The following is a 19,066-nucleotide window of genomic DNA, read 5'->3' on the forward strand; positions in this document are numbered from 1 at the left end:
TAATTCAGCTCTTGCTTCTTCTTTTAGGCAGGACGCATTCTTTTTTGCTTGTATTGTATTGTGTTGAATAGAAAACGCGAAATGCCGTCTAAGTACTTCAGCTTTTCGCCCTCTCTGTGTTTAAAGGAAGTTGTCCATCACACAGCGAACTACTCCAGTATGAAGCGGTTGAGATTAATGGCGGTCAGGTCGTTCGTATGGAGTTTGACATCTTCCCGAAACGCTCTGTGTCTCACTCTTTCTTTCAGATAAAGGATGCAGGTTACGGATTAGAAACTCTTTGGTTAAGATGTTTATCATATTAGAAAATCAAATGGGGTGTGTTTTATAACGGTATTATTTTATTTCGTTGGCTTTACTGGCATACCCTGTAAATCTGGTGAATCTGAGTCAGAGCAGTGAGGGCTTTTGGGTGAAGGCACACTGAGAAGACCAGCCTGGTACATCCCTGGGGTTGAGGGTGTGTCCCGTACTGACAGGCTGAAAGAATTGAGCTGTTTTACTCTTGAACAGAGAAGAGCAGAGGGAAGGTATTTAGGTTCCTCAAGGTTAGTAGCAAAGTGAAGTCTGCGGACTCCTTCAGGAATCCACAGAGGAGACAAGTGGGCACGCCGTGGAAGTGCCTGTAACTGTGAGGCCAGGAGGCAGTTCTTCACTCTCGGGGTCGCGGGGGTCTGGAACCAGCTGGCCAGGCATGCTGTTGAACCTGACACCCTGGTTTCTTTTCAGGGTTTCTTTCCTTTCTTTTCTGTAGTGAGCTGCGTCGCTGTGGGTTGGCTGCGAAGGAGCTAGCGGTGGTAAATTCCAATCTCAGAAGCAGAAAGAAGAAACATGTTCCAGCAGGGAATCCATCTTTCAGATAGTGTAAAATATTGTCCCCCCTTCGCAACAGGTTACTCCTGGGTGCTTCACAGAATTGTCTGACAGTTAATTATCTAATACCCTGGTGATACCTTTAATAATAGCAGGAAACCTGAGCAGGAAACAACACAAATACTTTGCACAGGCACCACATTAGCAGTACAATTGCATCCCGTGCAGTGTATGGGGTGGATTAATTTTCCTCAGATTTATTTGTATGCTTTTGCAGTGCAGGATTATGTGTGCATAATATGCATACTGTCAATGATATGCTTTTCATGCGTTTGGTTATGTGAATAAAAATCTCTGTTTTATGGCAGTTTGTCAGAGGGACAGGCCGTAATGAGTAGCCAAGAGGACACGTGGGAGAAACTGGACTCGGAATTTGATCACTACTTGGTGGACATGAAGCCTTATGTCCTAAAACTACCTCACACATCAGGTAAAAAAAAAATCTCATGTCACTGGTATCGGCTGTAACCTCCTGTACTGCCATGTTTTGCTAAAATCATTATGTTCTGCAATGCCCCAAAATATTTTGTCCCAGTTTATAATAATATTATTCAGCCATTTGTTTTGGAGTGTTTATAAATGATAAGATAAGATCACTTTATTGGACACATATGATTTCTTGCATTAGGAATTTGTCTTTTCGCATACCCCAGCTTGCTCTCCATGAGACACACAGGCACACAGACGGGGAGAGAGAAGCTTGGGGTCAGAGCGCAGGGTCAGTCATTTATACAGCACCCCTGGAGCAGTTGGGGTGAAGGGCCTTGCTCAGGGGCCCAACAGAGTGGGATTCCTCTGCCGGCCGCTGGATTTCAATCGGCAACCTTCCAGCCACAGGCGTAGATCCTGAGCCACAGAGCCACTGCTCCGCCCCACACTCATGTGTAACCAATGAGTGTGGTCACCTGTGTTCTACCTGTTTCTCTTTTGTCGCTCTGTTCCTGTCTTGTAAACCTTCCTCGCCCAGAGCGACAGCGCTGCGCTCTGTGGATCAAGAAGCTGTGCGACCCGTCTGGTTCCGGCGCAGGCATCATGGGCCGGAAGAATCGCAACTTGTACGCCCGGCTGTTGCTGCACATGCTGCGGAGGGGAGTCCTGGAGGGGCCGTTCACCCACAGACCAGAGCCCGGCAGCCTGAAGACACTGCCCACGTACATGGTAGGCACAGACAGCAGTGCGGCACCAACACGAGCCGGACAGGAGAGTTTTTCCTGTCCCTGAAAGTCATAGTAATATATCTGTTTTAGAAATATGGTTTTGTTATATCTGTTCATCATATGCTATATCTTTAGATGTTTTTAATTTATGTTTTGTATGTTGCTGGCTCTGTCCTTCTTATGGACTACAGATGCAAATTAGATTTTACCTAACTCTGGTGTTGCACAAGAGCTGTGGGCTGTCAGTGTTCAATAAACTAAACTAAATATCGCTCTTCAACTCACAACTGGCTGCCCACTAGAGCTCAGCAGGTGTGAGCCTGGCCAGTACCTGGATGGGAGACCTCCTGGGGAAAAACTAAGGCTGCTGCTGGAAGAGGTGTTAGTGGACCAGTAGGGGGCGCTCATCCTGCGGTCTTTTTTGGTCCTAATGCCCCAGTATAGTGATGGGGACAAAATAATGTAAAAATGGCTCCTTCCTTTAGATGGGAGGTAAAACCAATGTCCTGACCCTGCATGGTCATTAAAGATCCCAGGGCCTTTTTCAAAATGAGTAGGGGTGATACCTGGGTGTCCTGGCCTCCTGATAATCCCACCCATGAACTGGCTTCATCACTTGCTCTCCTCCCCACAGAGCTGGTGTGGTGAGCGTACTGGCGCACTCTGGCTGCATCATCCAGGTGGGATCAACCCATTGGTGGTGGTGGAGGGGAGTCCCCTTTACCCTTAAAGTGTTTTTAGTGTCTAGAAAAGCACTTTTTTTGTTTTTGTTATTATTCTTCTTCTATATAGTACACAGTGGTTTATACTTGTAGGACATTTATTTTTCTTTCTTTTGCAGTAACGTGGAATAGCCACCATGTGTCAGTGTTCCTCCACCTGTGAGGCCCAGTGGCCTTTGTAATAAGAACATGAAAAAGGTTACAAGTAAAGGGAGACTATTCAGCCCCTCCAGCCTTTTTGGTAGTTAGTAGCTAATTGATCCCAGGATCTCATCCAGCTGTTTCTTGAAAGAAGCCAGGGTATCAGCTTCAACAACATGGCAGTGTAGCCTGTTCCAAACTCCCACAACCCAAAATGATATTCTTTTGTTCCCGTCCTGTGGTTTTCTGACATTCATCAGTTCACTAAAGCGTAATTAGAAAGGTTAGATCATTTTGAATGTACACAGAATTCCTCACCCCCCCCCCCCCCCATCTGATGTATCACAAGAATTTTAACAACTAACAAATGTAGTGTTTATTTTTTTATGGTTGAGTTTGTTTCCTTGTTTGAAGTCGATCTATTTTGATGAGCCGCTGTGTGGGAGGCCGCTGGAGCAGGGATCTGTGAGACTTCCTGACTGGGTGACTGGGGAGCTGGGCCCCAACGAGGAACCATGGTCATCGCCCCCCCGGGAAAGACTTCTGTCTCCTGCATCTGCCCCGCGCGCGCACAGGTACCTGTGCTCTCCTCTCGGCACTCTCCTGCGCCAGACTGCAGTGCGGATTCGGGGATTTAGATGAGTCGCTTTTACACTCCGGTGCGTTCCACGTTTTCCAAACTGCGGGCTCTACAGGCGATATTGGATCCGAGCCCTCATTCTTGTGGAGAGGTGTGTGGAGATAGGGATCACAAGCACAGATGTATTTGGAATGATTATTAAGCTCATAAAAAAACCTGGAATGGCTTGTTCTGCTGTGCAGCAGGAGTCTGGGAGGCTTGAGTTTTGCTTCTGAGCTCTGCGCTCAGAGCTGTCCCCTGGTCAGCCTGTCTCTGCAGCCTCACAGGAGCAGTGTTTCTGTCTTCTGTCTGTCAAAAAAAATCATTTGGAAAGGGTGTTGGGCATAGACCATTGTGAAGCTTTCTTTCTCAGTTGTGATTTTTTGTTTGTTTGGGCAATTTACTTTTCAAATTGTTATTTCTTGAAGACCATGCGCTCTCCTACTTATCTGTGCTGTATGCCTCCCTTGCTGTATCCATCCATTTTTCCACCAGCAGAATATTTGTTTTTTTTTCTCATGATTGTTTATTTAGAATGCTGCTTTGATTAAACACATCTTAATTACAGCTTCTTATAAAACATGCAATTGTGCACTATTAGATAGACTACCCCTCTCAGGGATGCTTGCCTTTGACAGTGCAGCGTTTATGGGCTTTAATGATGTGCTTGCTGTAATGGATTTGGGTTTCATAGTAATTAGTGAGGAATGGGAGTCAAAGCTCAGCAGACGTATATCAGGATTAGCATTATAAAGAGAACCTTAGAATCAAGAGAACAGAATGCTAAATATTCATATGGGCATTTTGAAGAAACAAATGGTTCTTTAATGCATTATTAAATTCTCCTTTCATCTGCTCATGTGATCTATCGCTGTCTGTTGTCCATGGCACACACTAAAGGATATGCCATCTCAGCATGTGTGAAAAATCTTGCTTTTCGTCTGCACCTTTTATTTTCCAACATAAACTCAAAAATTAAGTCTTCCACACCATCTGGAGTTAGAGATCAACTGATTGGCCCCAGGGTGGAGCTTGTGTTGCCTGTTGATAGAGGCCCTGGGAAATAGGGAGTTTTTTTTTTAAAGAATCATATACTGTTTTGTTTTTGTTTTTAAAGTGTGAACAATAAAAATTCAAAAATAAATCTCCAATCTATCCCAAAGGCAGCCTCCTAAAACAAAATGATATACAATTAATTACAACAACATCAAAAAGGGCATAATTTCAAAACTTCCTTTGAAGTCGGAATCCGAAGCAGCAGGGCTGTGAAAAGTGACAAGTGTCTCCATCCCTCATGTTTACTGAGTGGATGATAAGGAATTAGGCAGGACTAGGGGGAGATGCAGCTGAAGAGGGACCTCTCTTAATTACCAGGTTTTAGCAGGATTGCGTTCTTTAGACAGAAGGCAAGTAGGAGCATTCTCTGAAGTCGCAGAAAATCCTATTAAGCTGTCTGTGATGGGTGTTACTAAACTGCAACAAGTACGTCAATTCTCCTCCTCGCATTAATGGCGCAGATAATCAACTCTTGAGGGGAGCTCTTAAGAGGCGAGAACTATTCTGTAACAAATTGTGTGTCAAGAATTTATTAATCGTATTTCAGCATCGGTGTATGCATGAACGCCCTTCTTGGTAAGAGTTTCAGATCCATTTCTTTGCCCTTGAGTGAGCAGTTATATTTTTTTGAAAGTGTTACTTTGTTTTTATTTCTTTTGTTTCTTTGCGTAAGAGAATTTCATTAAACCAACTTTATTTTTTCCCATCTACATAACATCAAGACATTTCAGCTCACAAACGCTCGTTAATACTGGTGTGTAATGGAATGCAAATCTGTCCACTGACTTCACTGAGCTTTGTTTCTGGGTTGTACTGGGTGATTGGATGACAACAGGACATTACAGTGTGTTCTTCTGTTGTTCTTTAATTGTAAGAGAACTGATTTCCAGTGACAATTGGCAGACCCCGGCTGCCTTTATTTCATCAATCTGTGTAAAGTCAATTCTTTGCTCAAAGGTACATCTTGTGCAATCTCGCCTGGGAACCGAACCTGTGACTCTCTGGTATGATGTCCTGAGCTCTAGTCAGTGCTCCACACTGCAGCCTCAAGACTGCCTGAGAGCATGACTTTTTCTCACTCATTTCTTTTTGAGATGAAGACTCCGCACTGGGTATGATGGGACCTCTGGCTGTACACACCTTCCTGAATTCTATAGTCTTTCGCCCCACAACTCCCTGGCACGTCTGAGCTGCAAGGCTTATCTTTCATGTGTAGTCTTTGCAATAAACCTTTAAAGCTTCCAGATCACAGGCAACAATCTGAAAAGAGAAAATTAAGGCCTTTTGTTTTGTGTCGATGAGATTAAAACAAAGAAACGTCTTTGCTTAGCTTGCCATTCTTTGGTCTGATCTTTGTCCTTTGCTGTCTGTCCGATGCCAAGGACTTGCATTTTCATAGCCGTGATTCTTCTGAGTCATGAAAACATGCTTTAATTCTCACTGGAGAGGAACCACTTGAAAGATGTAGTGTCCAGAGGGAAAACGCAAGATCGTTATTGAATTTAGCAGGTCACAGTAAGAGGAGGCACTATTATTTTGCTCATTATGCCTGCTATGCAGTCTTGTATGACTTTGTATGGTCACATTGTGTCTCTGATTTGTTGAAATTTTGGACATTCGTGCCTCCTCGACCAAATCGACTTGTTCATGAGCTCGAACGTTCTTGCTACGTCTTAGGCAAGCCCAAGTACTGGGTGAGGGAAGCAGACAAGTTTTCCTGTTTCTGCTTCCTGTATTTTTTTTAAAAAAACTTATTTTAGAGGTGGTTTTGTTAAATCCAAATGAGATTTACTCGTTAGGTTAAAACTGCACTTCTGGTTAAAACATCGTTCTCGTGGTCCCTGAATACTGATGATGTGAAGGGGTCCAGGGATTACTGTAAGAATGGTGCAGCTGGTAACAAGCCCCTTTGCCACATGCATGCCACCCCGCCCAAGCCTATGGCAGGCTTAAGAGCTCCCTGGTGATAGCTGAGGTGCTGGGAGGTGTGTGGCCTTTATTGGACGACTCCAGCTGTGCAAGAATTAGTGTTATCTGTGAACAGCCAGCAACTGAGGTCGTGTTTTGTGGTGAAAAGCAGTGGCAAGCTGGAAAAAAGAAGTGGTTTAGACCTTTGTCCGCTTGAACCTTCATTTCAAAGACAAAACTGTTGTGAGAGAGAGCTGAGCAAACGGTTGAAGCAGCAGGATATTGGTGTCGCCTGTCTATGTGCTCGGACACTTGCTTGTCTTCCCCTAGTTTGTCATATTCAGTGTCTTGCTTTCTTTGAATGTTTGAGTTTAGAGATCGGCCCTTTCTTAATGAAGGAAATTCCAAAGATCAGCTTACCTAGAACCTAGAGGAAAACGAAGATGAATGTGTTCTGCCTCGCGTTGATGTCTTCCCAATCATTTTTCTACACTCTCAAGGATGAAAAGAAAACTTCTGTCTTTTATGGTACTTGCCACGTATTTTTTCTGTTAAATTATTTATTATGGCGTGCAACTATAGTCTATTGGCTTCTCCTAACTCTTTACAAGCTTCCTTTGATATATTTTTTAATCTGAAAATGATTCCTTTTTTTAAAGTAGCCTTTTCTCTCATCATTTCAGCAGAACCTAGATTATCAAAGGGTTCCTTTTGGTGGCAAGAAATCCATTGCCAAGTTAATCTCCGTCTCGGGGAAAGTCTGAAGTGCCTGAAAGTGTCTGGCATTAGAACGGTCTGTCTTTCTGATCACATTACAAAGACCTTGCCAGAGGAAGGTTATTGTAGAGCTTGCGCACTCGTCCCGATTATCGGGAGTTAGCAAATTAATTTTGATAAGCATTCTGCGTTTTTGTTCTGTTCCGTTAATAAAGTGGCTGTTCTTCAGAGGATATGGGCTGACGGCACATCTACACGCAGACCTCCTCGCTTCGCTTCAGGAAGCAGAGTTTTCTGCCCCGTCGAGTTCACAGTCCCATCTGGGTATGCTGTTAGCGTTCGGCACGCCAGCCACACTGGGGATCGTTGTTTGCTTTTACACCAGAAATAAGAGGTGTTATAAACAAGAAGGGGCCACTCTGCCTGCCTCTATGATTACAGTCAGTTGATTACCATCGGTTAATCCAGCTGCTCTTCGAAGGAGCCTAGGGTGACAGTTTCAAGGAACTGGCAGTTTAGTTGACCTGAACATCTTTGTGTGACGAAATCCTTAAGTGCAATTTCCTTTATTTCCTTTTGTGACTCTGTGTCACATTGCTAATTGATAACTTGCTGCGAGTACCCGAACTGACTGCGGTAGGGAGTATATTTCATTTAATTTTTTTAATACTAAATTTTTATGTTGTATTCCTGTTTAGTTACTAGTATTGTTTTTGTTTCCCTCCAGGAAAAGTAAATTGCTTAAGCTTTGCCCCCAGGGGCAAAAATAAACGTTTCAACCCAAATTGAAACAAGAAGTCTGGTCCTTTTGATTTCAGTGTCCCACTGGGGCAGCACTCCAATTAAGATGAGAATTTTTTTTTGGCTTTCAGAAGGGGAACTTTGCTGACATAAGTACGAGGCCCCGTGAAAGCCAGCTAAGCTCTGGTGCAGTAGTGTCAAACCATAGACTGTGGGCCATCCTCAAGACTGTATAGGACAAAACCTTGTTACCTTTATAACTTGTTACCTTTCAGAGAAGCTCAACCTCTGTCAGAACATTCAAGAAAGGGAACCCAGATCCTATGGAATTGCCTCACAGTGCCTGTCCTATGGAAAATAATCCTCTCCATTGCAAATGAGGGGATCATCTCATTGACCCAGCTCTTGAAACAGGCTACGGAGACAGATTTCCGTTCTTTAGTTTTTTTGGCCACAGCCACTCCAGACCTCGGTGATGATTGTTCTGCCTTTGTTAGCCTGAGCCTTGCCTCTGGGCAACCAAAGAAGCTAGAATGCTACTTCAGGAGCTGGGGGAATGTTCTTTCCAAACACTTTCAGGTGCCACTGAAATAGTTCTGCCCAGAGCTTGTAACTTGGGACACAGCCGAAGGAGGTGTGTGAGTGTGCCACTGAGCTAGATCCACCTCTTACTTATTTGCTTTTTTGGTTGTTTTTCTGTTCTTTCTCTGATCGACTGGGATCCCATACAGCCTTAAGTAAGTTTTCTGTGACACCCCCATCTCGAGACTGAGCTAAAACTAGAACGACAACACCGAAGAGTTTCTTGCCCTTGTGCGCTGACTGGCTGCCAGCGGTCACACGCTCTGTTCTCTGACTGGCCAGCAGGTGGTGACCTTTACCTGGCTTCCTGAGTCACTTTGCCTTCAGGGGCTTCATGGGAAAGTGCAGCAGCAGGAAGCCGATAGCGTTCTGCAAGGTTGGCCCATGAGGTTAGAAGAGCTCCTGCTTCTTTGATAAAGCCTACGTGCTGACTGTAAGCTATTGCATGTTGCTTCTGGGCTCCAAGTTTAAATGCTCATCACTTCATTTTGACATATTGTTTATTGTGTTTGGCATGCACTAAGAACTAAAAGAAATGTTGCAAGAAATCGCCAGAACTGACATGCGGCGTACATTACATAGTTGCCATAATGCTGAGTCAGCGTGTACATAATTGTATTCACTGTAAAAGAATAGGGGATTTTGCTAAGGAACTTTTTTTAAAAAAGAGGTGGGTGGATAAATAGAGTTTGTGGTTTGAGTAATCATTTTAATTCCAAGTTTCTCATGTGAAAAAGGCTTTTTTTCCCCCCATATGATGTACCACGGATTGTTTATTGTATTTTTGGATATCTCATATGGGACAACATGGTATAATTTCTTTCAAAGATTTGCGCACCTTCCTGTTTAGGGAGCCTTGTCTCCGTTTCCTTTGATATTGGACACTGAAACCTCTGGACACATTTGATTTAGCTATTTTAGGCCACCTGTTGACTTGATAACAAATGAGGGTGAAATGCACCATTTTGTTCTTGCTCGAGCATGCTGACATACTTTCTGTGCCATCTGGCTACGTTTATCGTACTTTATGCAAAGCAGGTGAGCTGTTGTGGTTTCCAGTTATGTCCATTATTGTTTTGGCAAAACTGTTTATGACAGTTGGCAGAGCTGGGAGCAGGGACCATGGATACATTGGATTGGCAACAAAGAGTGTATCTCTTGAGTGATTGGCAGATCACAATAAAGCTTACACTGGGAAGACACTGATGGTGTCAGCGTGTAGTGTGGGTTTTGCGTTAGAAGTTGTATTGGAAATATAAGTTCCTAGTTCACTTCCAGGGTTATCATTCTCATTTGCTCAGAATTCAAGGCAGGGCTGCTGATGGAGTTTATATCCTGTATGTACAAAAATTAAAAAAAGAGCGGTGTTTTAAGAAATACGTGCTATTACCAAGCAAGACATGCTTCTCTCATATTTAACCTTTATGAAAACTTCACAGAGCATTTTCAAAGGAAGAAAAATGGTATGGAATCGTAAGGAGAGCAAGGTGAAATTTCCTTTCTTCAGGTAGATGCAGCTATAAACTCTTCATTGATTAACAGGTAAAAGGATTTACTCACGACCTTTAGATAATTCTCGAGGAAAAAGCAAAGCAATATCACAGATGTACTGTAACTGTAAAAGTGCAGCTGGTTCCACTGCACTTGGTGCATGAATGCCAAGCATAAGTTCATCCCCCACACACAACCCTTTCCCTATTTAGGTGACAGTCATTTAGCTCAGGATTATTTAAATCGGTTAAAACCAGAATTAAGTGCATGTAATTAACACAATTGAATGTTCGTAATTAGGTAGTGAAACAAATTAGCTGTGCCTGTCGAACACGAAGTACAAACAGTTTCAGTGTCTGAAGTATGTGCCTGAATGCTCCAGGATTTTTCTTTCTGTGCGTTTGGCAGCTTCTGTCAGCCTGTCATACACAGGATTAACTTGTTCAAATTTAAACAGTGAGGTTGAGAGAACTGGGTGCTTTCATTGTATCTCAACCCCCCAAGAAAACCCTGGCTGTAGACCACAGACTGTACGTGTACAAGGCGAAGTGTAAACACTTTAAAAATGCAACCAGTAAATTGCAGGAATTTTTTCACAGCAAAGTTCCTGCAGCCATGTTAAACAACCATAACCTAATTCCTTATTCTCTGATCTCAAATCTTAACCATGCCCAGCTGAAATAAGCAGGGTTAGCTACTCTTCTTCACAAGTACAGTATAAGAATTAGCTTCATAAGGCAAAAGCTTACCCATTTAACACTTTTAACATTCAGTCAGTGTCGGTTTTTATTTCTCCCAGGCATAATTCGTTACCTTGTATAACACATCTGAACTGTGAAATAGCTTAGTTGTAAAAATATATTGCATACCTAGAGAGAGAGATTCACATATAATTCAGCTTAAGTATAATATGCTTTAGAGAGCACGTGTAATTAGTAACTTGTGTAATTTGTCAGTAGAAAATAATTTGAGAATTCTTTTGGGTTGGGTGTAGAATGGAAAATTAAATATTAGTGAGCTGGCCCCTCCAGTTGTATTAAAAACCTGTGATCTAGTCAGTCTGTTTTGGCGATGGTGTTCAGCCAACACTTTTGTCCACCCATATGTATCTTTTGTTCTTTCTTCTTTCGTGCAACTTGCAGCCTCTGTGCGACGGTTACTCTCTTAAACTGATTGGTATCTGCACCCCTATGCTGTAGACATCTTAAATGGAATTCCTGAAATGCTGATGGCTGCTATTTTCCACACTGGTTTCAGGAGAAGACACACGTACAGTGAAAAGTTAACATCGCAAGCCCGCTCCAGCGTTCTGACGGGAAGATCAGACGAAGAAAACCATGTGGCTTTTCAAACCGTAAGCACGTCATCTTTTTTTTTTCCTGCCCCTGTCTGTTTCAATAGGGATGCACCCCTTTTTCTGGAAGGAGGCAGAATTAAGTAACCGCTACCCAAAATAATAAAATAAACTTTATTTTATATAGCACCTTTAACGGTGGCTTCTCAAAGCGCTTTACAGAATGACAACAACAATAAATAAAAAGAATACACAAGATAAAACACAATTACACTACACAGAGGAGATCGTGGATAGTGGTACTAAGTATAGTAGGAGCAGAGGGGTGAAGAACAGAACCAGTTCAGTAAAGGCTCTTCTAAAGAAGGTTTTGAGTCTGGATTTGAAGAAGTTTAGAGAAGGTGAGTCTCTGATATCCTTGGGGAGAGAGTTCCAGAGCTTGGGGGCATAACAGGAGAAGGCCCTGTCACCCACAGAGTGTAGACGGGCTTGGGGGACAGATAGGAGACCAGAATTAGAAGAGCGAAGGTTGCGAGGTGGGGAGTAGGGCGTTAATAGTTCAGACAAGTACTGAGGTGCCAAACCCTGCAAAGCCTTATAGGTGAGCATGAGGATTTTAAAATACTGCTTCCCATATGGAGCTTTGAGCAGCATATTACTGTGGTAAATAGAGATCTGAATTTTGAAGGAATGTGTCAATGCTTTTATCATGGTGGGCAACATGACAGCTCTCTTGAAATGTCACTGCTGTCCCCCAGGATCTGGAGATCGTATGCAGGGTAATTGCTTACTTACACGTACTGGAATCATTGCTTATATACGGCTACAGGTGTCTGCAGCCACACTAGAGCTGAGATGAAATCACGTGGCGCCGGGGCTAAAGTCTGTCTTTTTCTGGTATCGTGCAGTGCAATCAGCAGAATTTTAGCGGGTGATGGCTCTTGTCTTCTTCATCCTTTTCACTGGAGGAGACTAACCTTGGGAGAGCATGAGTTAGGGCCGGGCTCTTGTTCCATCACTCTCTCGTCCCTCGACTGTTTTGCAGACAGAAAGGAATTTCCTCAAAGTGCAGGCACTAGTAGGATAAACCGTGACATGAAAACAATTCTGGATTATTTTTCTTGAAATTTAAAAAAAGACAGAAGGATTTCCGTTTCGAAGGTATTTTCATTTTGCTTTATTTTGCAATCCGTTCAGAGTAGACCTGGGTGTCAGCACTAGGACCACCAGCGGTAAAGGGATACCAGTGACTGGCATTTGGAGTCCTCCAATAATGGCCTTTTTTGACAAAGGTTCCTATTGTGTGACTTGCTAAACCTTTGCGTATTTTGCTTTAATTTGAGAAGTCAGAACTGAATCCAGAAGAAAAAAATATATATCTTGGATAAACATTTTTCTGGAAATGTTTAAATTATAAGAATGTGTTTAATGGCATCTGGCTGAGAAACAGAGGGCTCCTGACTGGCCTGTTAAATAAAGTCAAAACAGCGAAGGGAGAGAGAATATGGCTCCTCTGCTGGAATTTGCTTTTTCGGAATCTGTTAAATGGGAGAGAATACATGAACACGTTCTGGTGCTCTGTGGCAGTATTTAAAGCAATTTGAATGTAGATGGTTCCTGGACTCTGAAAATGTGTCACATTAAATGCTTTCAGGGAACAGCGGATTGCTGTTTTAACAACTTCACCCGAGTTCAGATGAGAATAGTCTCTGTGCCATCTTTGAGAAATAAATACGATGATTGTTGTTCCCAGTAGCTTTTCAAAGTTATGGCATTAAGTTGCTGTTGTGACTATTATTCTAACATAATGGAACTCAAATGAAAATACACTATATGTATAATACATAGGTTAATTTACCCACATATGGTATATATTAAGGTAATTTTAATCAAAGTGTTCGTTTAAAAAAATCTCATTGATGTCTGTGTTAAATGCCATCAATGAATGCGTTTTATTTCCAGCTCCATGGGGCTGTTAGGTGCTGTCTGTTTCTCTTCCCAGCCTTCAGATGGGCTGCCAGCTCGGTGACCTGCGTGCTGCACCAGTTTCTGTGCTGGGGAAGTACAGTTCATGCGTTCCACTTTCGCTTGTTAGTCGAATGCATTGCGTTGAAGATCAAAGCCCGACAGCCTAAACACTGCTAATTGTGTGAATGACGAGTCATGCACTCAGACAGTAATTAAAGCTGTTTTCTTTGTTGGTCTTTTTTTTCCAGGACGATCGACACAGGAAGCCCGTGACCTCTTCCGATGACAGTGACCTTGAAGCACGTCTGAACAGCTGGAATCTTGGGGTATGCTTGGAATTTTTCTGCTTCTTTTTTTCCCCAGAATCATTTCCCTTTAATTACTTCTTTGGACGACATTATATAGCGCAGGAATTCTGCGACATAAGGGCTTCTTTGGAACTCCTCCAAACATCACACAAGCTTCAAAATTAGGAGGCTCACCCAAAGGCAGAATGGTCTTTAGCCTGTGTTCTATTTGAGCACAGAACAGGATACACTTTTTGTTTTTCTTGTTACCACCTTGATTTAAAAACCGAGTTTTGATGATAAGAGGTAAATGTAATTCCTGAATTGAAAACCTTCCTTTAGTGATTGGTGATTGGAAGAATGTTTTAATGCACTCAATACAGTAATTAAGTTGGCAAAAAATAAGAGTACATATTGTTTTTCAGCAGTGTAATGCCTTGAAGTAGATCAGGCTGTACTTCTTGGACAAAAAAATATTTATACTTAAAAGACACCAGCATGGTTTCTGGGACAAAGGAAAAACTTTGATTCTGATAACATCAGTGCAGTTGGTGGGGACAAACTTATGTAAACTTAATGTTTCAGCATTTCTCAGTTTTGGCTGTCTAATTCTTATCTATGTCTTGAGTGTTTTGGGCTGAAGTTGTTGATAAACCCAGTCCTGATTTTTTTTCCCCTCTCTTCCACCTGTGCCCTCATTGTTGTACATTCAGGAATAACGTGCCTAGGAATCTGACGTGAACACAAAGCGTTGTACTTGTTCGGCTTTTTGTACGGTCTGCGAGTCCTGAGTGACATGTCACTGCAGGCAACCCCAACATGTGGCTTGCAAACAGGAACCCCCTTCATTTAAACTGGGAATAGTGTCAGAATTGTTTTTTGCGATTAAGGTTCTCATTTTCTTAGAAGTATAGCAGTATTGCATTTTAAAAATAGAGGGCACAGTTCAACATGTTCTCCTCGTTTTGATACTTGGTGTTAATGAGCCTCTGCTCTTCCTCACTGGGGCTTGTTTGCGCAGTGGGGCCGTGTGGGAGCCATTCAGATGTTGTGTGTTCGGGCTAACTGAGAATAACAAGGTGTCTCCTGAAGATAGCAAGTTGGTGACTTGGTGCAGCTGCAGTGGTCGGTAATAAAGTACCTTCTCAGACACGGATCTTCTCGTATATAATTGCCATCATTATGTTCCAGAAGCGGGTAGCTGTAAGGTAAACGAGTTTCTCGGTCTCAGCTTGACTTACCTGTACCTGACCTCTGACTGTCTCTTGTACCAGTGCATGTGGGCATCTCTTCTTCTCCTACATGTGCCAGCTCAGAACGGAACCAGGAAACCTGTGCGTTGCCGAGAAATCTAAATCACATATTATGGGACTGTCAGCAGTCCTGTGTTCACAACAGCTTTTTGCAGCATCATGATGCGGTTTCTCTTTTAGACATGGCTGCTTTGTGTAGAACACAAGGGATTGTGTAAACACGCTCTTAATGAGAGGTCCGTCTGAGGTGTTACCGGGTGGGCCTCCACTTGCAAGCAACTGAGTCAGAACCACTCTTTGAGTCTCTGGCCCCACAAGGTATCCGAGTCTGGCTTGGGACAAAAGCAGGCCGGAAGGGTTTTCCGACTTAAATCCCTACAGTTTCACCCCAGTCCAGGGAGGAGATACCAGTGACATTGATGAACTGGGAGCACAGCCCCAAGATGCTGACAAAGTAGCGCAAGCGCTCTTAACTCCCTCGGGAGTGTACTGGCAGGGCTGGAGTCAAGTGTACTCAAGGCAAAAGTGTATTCAGCTCGTGATTCATCATGGTCTTACACTGTCGCAAAACGCACTAGTAAGGCTTGCTCAGTTTGCCCTTTTCACATAAAAGCAACTCCAGTAAACCGAGCTGACCACGCCAAGCCAGCATCTGCTCTGTGTAAAAACTGCAGTGGACTTTCCCAATCAAGTCCAGACACTGCTGCTCCCTATAACTACATCCCAAGACTAATGATCTCTTTGGAAAATAAGGGGCATATTAAAATTAGAGTGATGTAGAAATCTATATTAATAAAATATGGCACTGTTACATTTTCCAGATTGGAGCAGTTTCAGTTAATATCCTTGAAAACCGTCTGTTGTTGTTGTTTTTGAAAGCATGTCTATAAATGGTGTTTGTGTGGCTAGCTCTAAGTCGCCCGCTCACTTCTGTCTGCAATAGTCTTGTTTTGGCTTCGATCTTCTTTTCTTGTCATCATCCAGTAAGAGATTTATAGGGTGGCGTGGTACGTACTTGAGCTCTGCGGCCCCAGACCAGTACTGTGAGGAATGTGTGCGTTTCAGTAAATATTATGTGCGCTCTATGACTTCATTGGATCCTAATCCATTTCCACCAGCACATGCATGTGTAACAGATTGGCCTGAAGACCAGGCTTTCTGGATGGGAGCCTTCTTATGCTCAAACAGTGCGCTTGGCCCTTGCAGGATTGGTGAGGAGACATGATTTCAGCCTTTCTTGTCCCCAGAAAGTACCGAAGGCTCCATAAGAACACACCCGATCAGCCAGTGCGATGTGATTTTCAAAATAAAGAATGGATCTTACTTCTTCTAGCAGGCTACAGACAAGAACACGGCATACAAGCCTTACCATTAAGTGAAGTGAAGGCCAGACTGGCCAAGTGCAGAATTAGGCTTGTTCCAGAGAACACAACTTCCCCCGATGGGATCCGGACCCATTGTAGAATCACTCTATCAATGCCGACACCCATACAGCTAGGTGGGTGGACTGGTGAGGTCAGGGTACCTTTTCATTTAAGGGCATCAGTCCTTAAAGACTTCTCTGTGCTTCCCCACCTAGCTCAAAAGTACCCATAAACCACTTTCTTGCATTTCCCTGCTTTCTTAATCTATAACATCCCCTTGCAAATGCCATTTCCATTCTGTACCAAAACCAGACCATTATTATTATTCTGGCTTGGAGGATGGTGCCCTGTTCTCTCACATTCCCTGTAAAATACAATGGAGATCTTATCGGAGCCTTTGTGCAATGAGGTGTTTGTGGTACGTAGCTGTGGTTTAGGAGCCTGCATTAAATTTCAAGCATGTGGTTGAAGAGATGTCTATATATAACTCACTTAGCCGTTTCAATTTTTCTGTTTTGAAAAGTTGAAAAGGTCAGGCCTCGTCTCTCGGAGTGCTATCTGTTTTCTCATCTGAGAGGAGTGCCCTGTTGCAGCTTCACCCCTGTAGAGGGTTTTCTGAGACTTTCCTTTGCAGAACTTAAGCATAGAAATAAACATTTTTTCTGTGAGGCAGGTTTTTAGGCTACTGTTTTTGCTGCCTTGTATGTTGCTCTCTGTCTTGCTGTAAGATACACTGACAAATCTTCTAATGCGTCTGTGCAGATAACAGTGACAAGTAACATGTCTTTGATTGAGATAAGCGTATCAAAATAGTGGCGGGGTGCCGTTTGTTCCAAGATGGCTTATCTCTTTCTTTCTGTGCCTTGTTTGAATGTTTTTTTCTTTTGATGTCAAATTTATCCCTTTTCTCTACATGTACGTGTGTTTTTGTTAATCATTTCCGTAGTTCATTTGTAGGTCCGTGTGTAAGAATAGCCTGGGAGTGGCCCGTTGTGTTTGCATGCATCTTTCTCGCGCGGCATCAGGTAGCAGAGCTTTTGGCTAGAGACCTGGTGACAGGCCGCACTTGTGCGCAGCTTTCTTCCCGACGCGCAGCCTTGAAAGCGTCTCTCTTCGCTTCAGCCCGCGGGTTCTTCCTACAACCAAATCCACTCTCCAGACATTCAACATTTTCCTTCCACAAATGATTAGGTTGACTCCCAGAAAAAATTACCTTGCGATCTGGAAGACAAGGAACCTAATGTCCAGTTAGCAAAGAGGAAAATCTGTGTGGTATTGGTATACTATAGTTCTTCCTTGAATTGGCCCTGTTCTTTGCTTTGCTATCGTTTTGTACTGCTTGTATCTCCGCACATCTTCTGACTTCATCATGTTTCGAAATGCTTTCATGGTGCGCTTGCTACCCATGGTATTCCTGCAAAGAGCTTTTTGTAGGCTCCTGACACATTGGGATGTTTACCGCCTTTTGTCTTTGGCACTGCACTCTGTTACTGGATATGTCATTAAAATGCAGTTTTCATAGAAAAGACTGGGACAAAGTTGTTTAATGGAGTGGCCTGTTGGAGGGCCTTGGGATAGCCCCAGCTTTCATGTAATCTCTGGTTCAGATGACCGTAGCTTGGTACTCTTTCTTGACAAAAATAATTTTTATAGACCTACCTTCATTCTTAACCAAAACAGCAGCTATTTAAGACTGTGCTTGGCAACAGGGTGGGTGGAGATATATAGATCTGTAAGACCTACAGAATGCGTGTGTTTTTTTTCCTCCGCCTGTAAAACAGCTGCTATGGTGATTTCTCATTGCTGCTGGATGATTCACATTAGATTATACTTTTATTTGTTTCCGAATTGTGCAAAATGGCCCTACACCCACCCCCCACACACTCACACACCCTTTGCTCCCTGTTGATGACTTGTTAATTTTGAATATTTTCTTTCAAGTGTGATTATGGTTATTTCAAAATCTGGCTTTGTAGCGGTAACTCAGGCTCTTCTGCGTGGGTTTAGAGAGGATGCATGAAGTTTTGCAGCCGAACAACTTGAAAGGAGTTAAAAAGAACATGTTAAAGCTTCAAATGTTTACCGTGTAATAAAAGCGCATGTTATTTGTTGTCAGCTACAAAGTGGAATCATTCTGCTTCAAAGGACATCTGGTTAGTGTTACGCAGCCACCAGATACATGGTAGATGTTGCCAAGCATTATGAAATATTTACAGAAACAGACGCAAGAGTATAAGACATATTACTAGTTTAAAGGAAATGTGATGGATTTCTGGAACTGGGCACCATTACCATTAAACCTGCTTTAAAGAAAAAGTTAAATTGTCTTTAATTGTTATAAGTCAATAAACTGATTTAGGCTGCAAGGCCAGCTTCCTCTAGGAGGAACCACTTTTGTACTGGGTGTGACAGTCAACAACTTTTTTCGCTTTTGTAAAATGCCATTTGCATCCACTAAACTGAAGTGTTACCCATTGCCAGGAGGTGGCATGCAGGTGACCGTTCCTTCCTGGGTGGGTCTCATGAGCTTTCACGTGCGTTCTGGTTTCCTTCCAGCTTCCTACGCAGCTAAAGCTCGGCTGCTGTAGCTTGTCTCCCAGGTGTTTAAACCCCACGAGGATGGAGCTTGGTTCCCCTTCCTCATTACTCACCCCCGAGCAACGAGGTTTTGCTGCCTGTCTCTCATTGTGACCGGTTCTGTTTTTTACGGCTCCATGCACAGAACATTCCTTTTTCTTCTACATTTAGAATCGCCAACAATTTTTTTTCTTACATACCCCATTTTTAAAATAGCCAGTAATCGGTTATTTTTACGTCTTGACTCATAGCTTCAAAATTCGAACGATCTTGCGGGGGGCAGAATGAGGTATAGGCAGCTTCCTGCAACCCGCCT

At 43.0% G+C, this 19,066-nt stretch overlaps 1 protein-coding gene across 1 annotated transcript in view; it reads left to right on the top strand.

Moving 5' to 3' along the window:
- The window catches only part of cep112 (centrosomal protein 112), a 144,963-nt gene that overhangs the window by 437 nt on the left and 125,460 nt on the right, over window positions 1–19,066 (top strand). The window contains exons 2-6 of the mRNA XM_088927448.1: window positions 1,182–1,303; window positions 1,841–2,031; window positions 3,308–3,468; window positions 11,265–11,361; window positions 13,518–13,595. Of these exons, the coding sequence (XP_088783574.1) occupies window positions 1,204–1,303; window positions 1,841–2,031; window positions 3,308–3,468; window positions 11,265–11,361; window positions 13,518–13,595 (627 nt within the window). The 5' untranslated portion in view covers window positions 1,182–1,203. The remainder of the gene's footprint in view (window positions 1–1,181; window positions 1,304–1,840; window positions 2,032–3,307; window positions 3,469–11,264; window positions 11,362–13,517; window positions 13,596–19,066) is intronic.

This window comes from Atractosteus spatula, chromosome 11 (genome assembly GCF_055471065.1).
Source record: "Atractosteus spatula isolate fAtrSpa1 chromosome 11, fAtrSpa1.hap1, whole genome shotgun sequence".
NCBI classification, from domain to species: Eukaryota; Metazoa; Chordata; class Actinopteri; order Semionotiformes; family Lepisosteidae; genus Atractosteus; species Atractosteus spatula.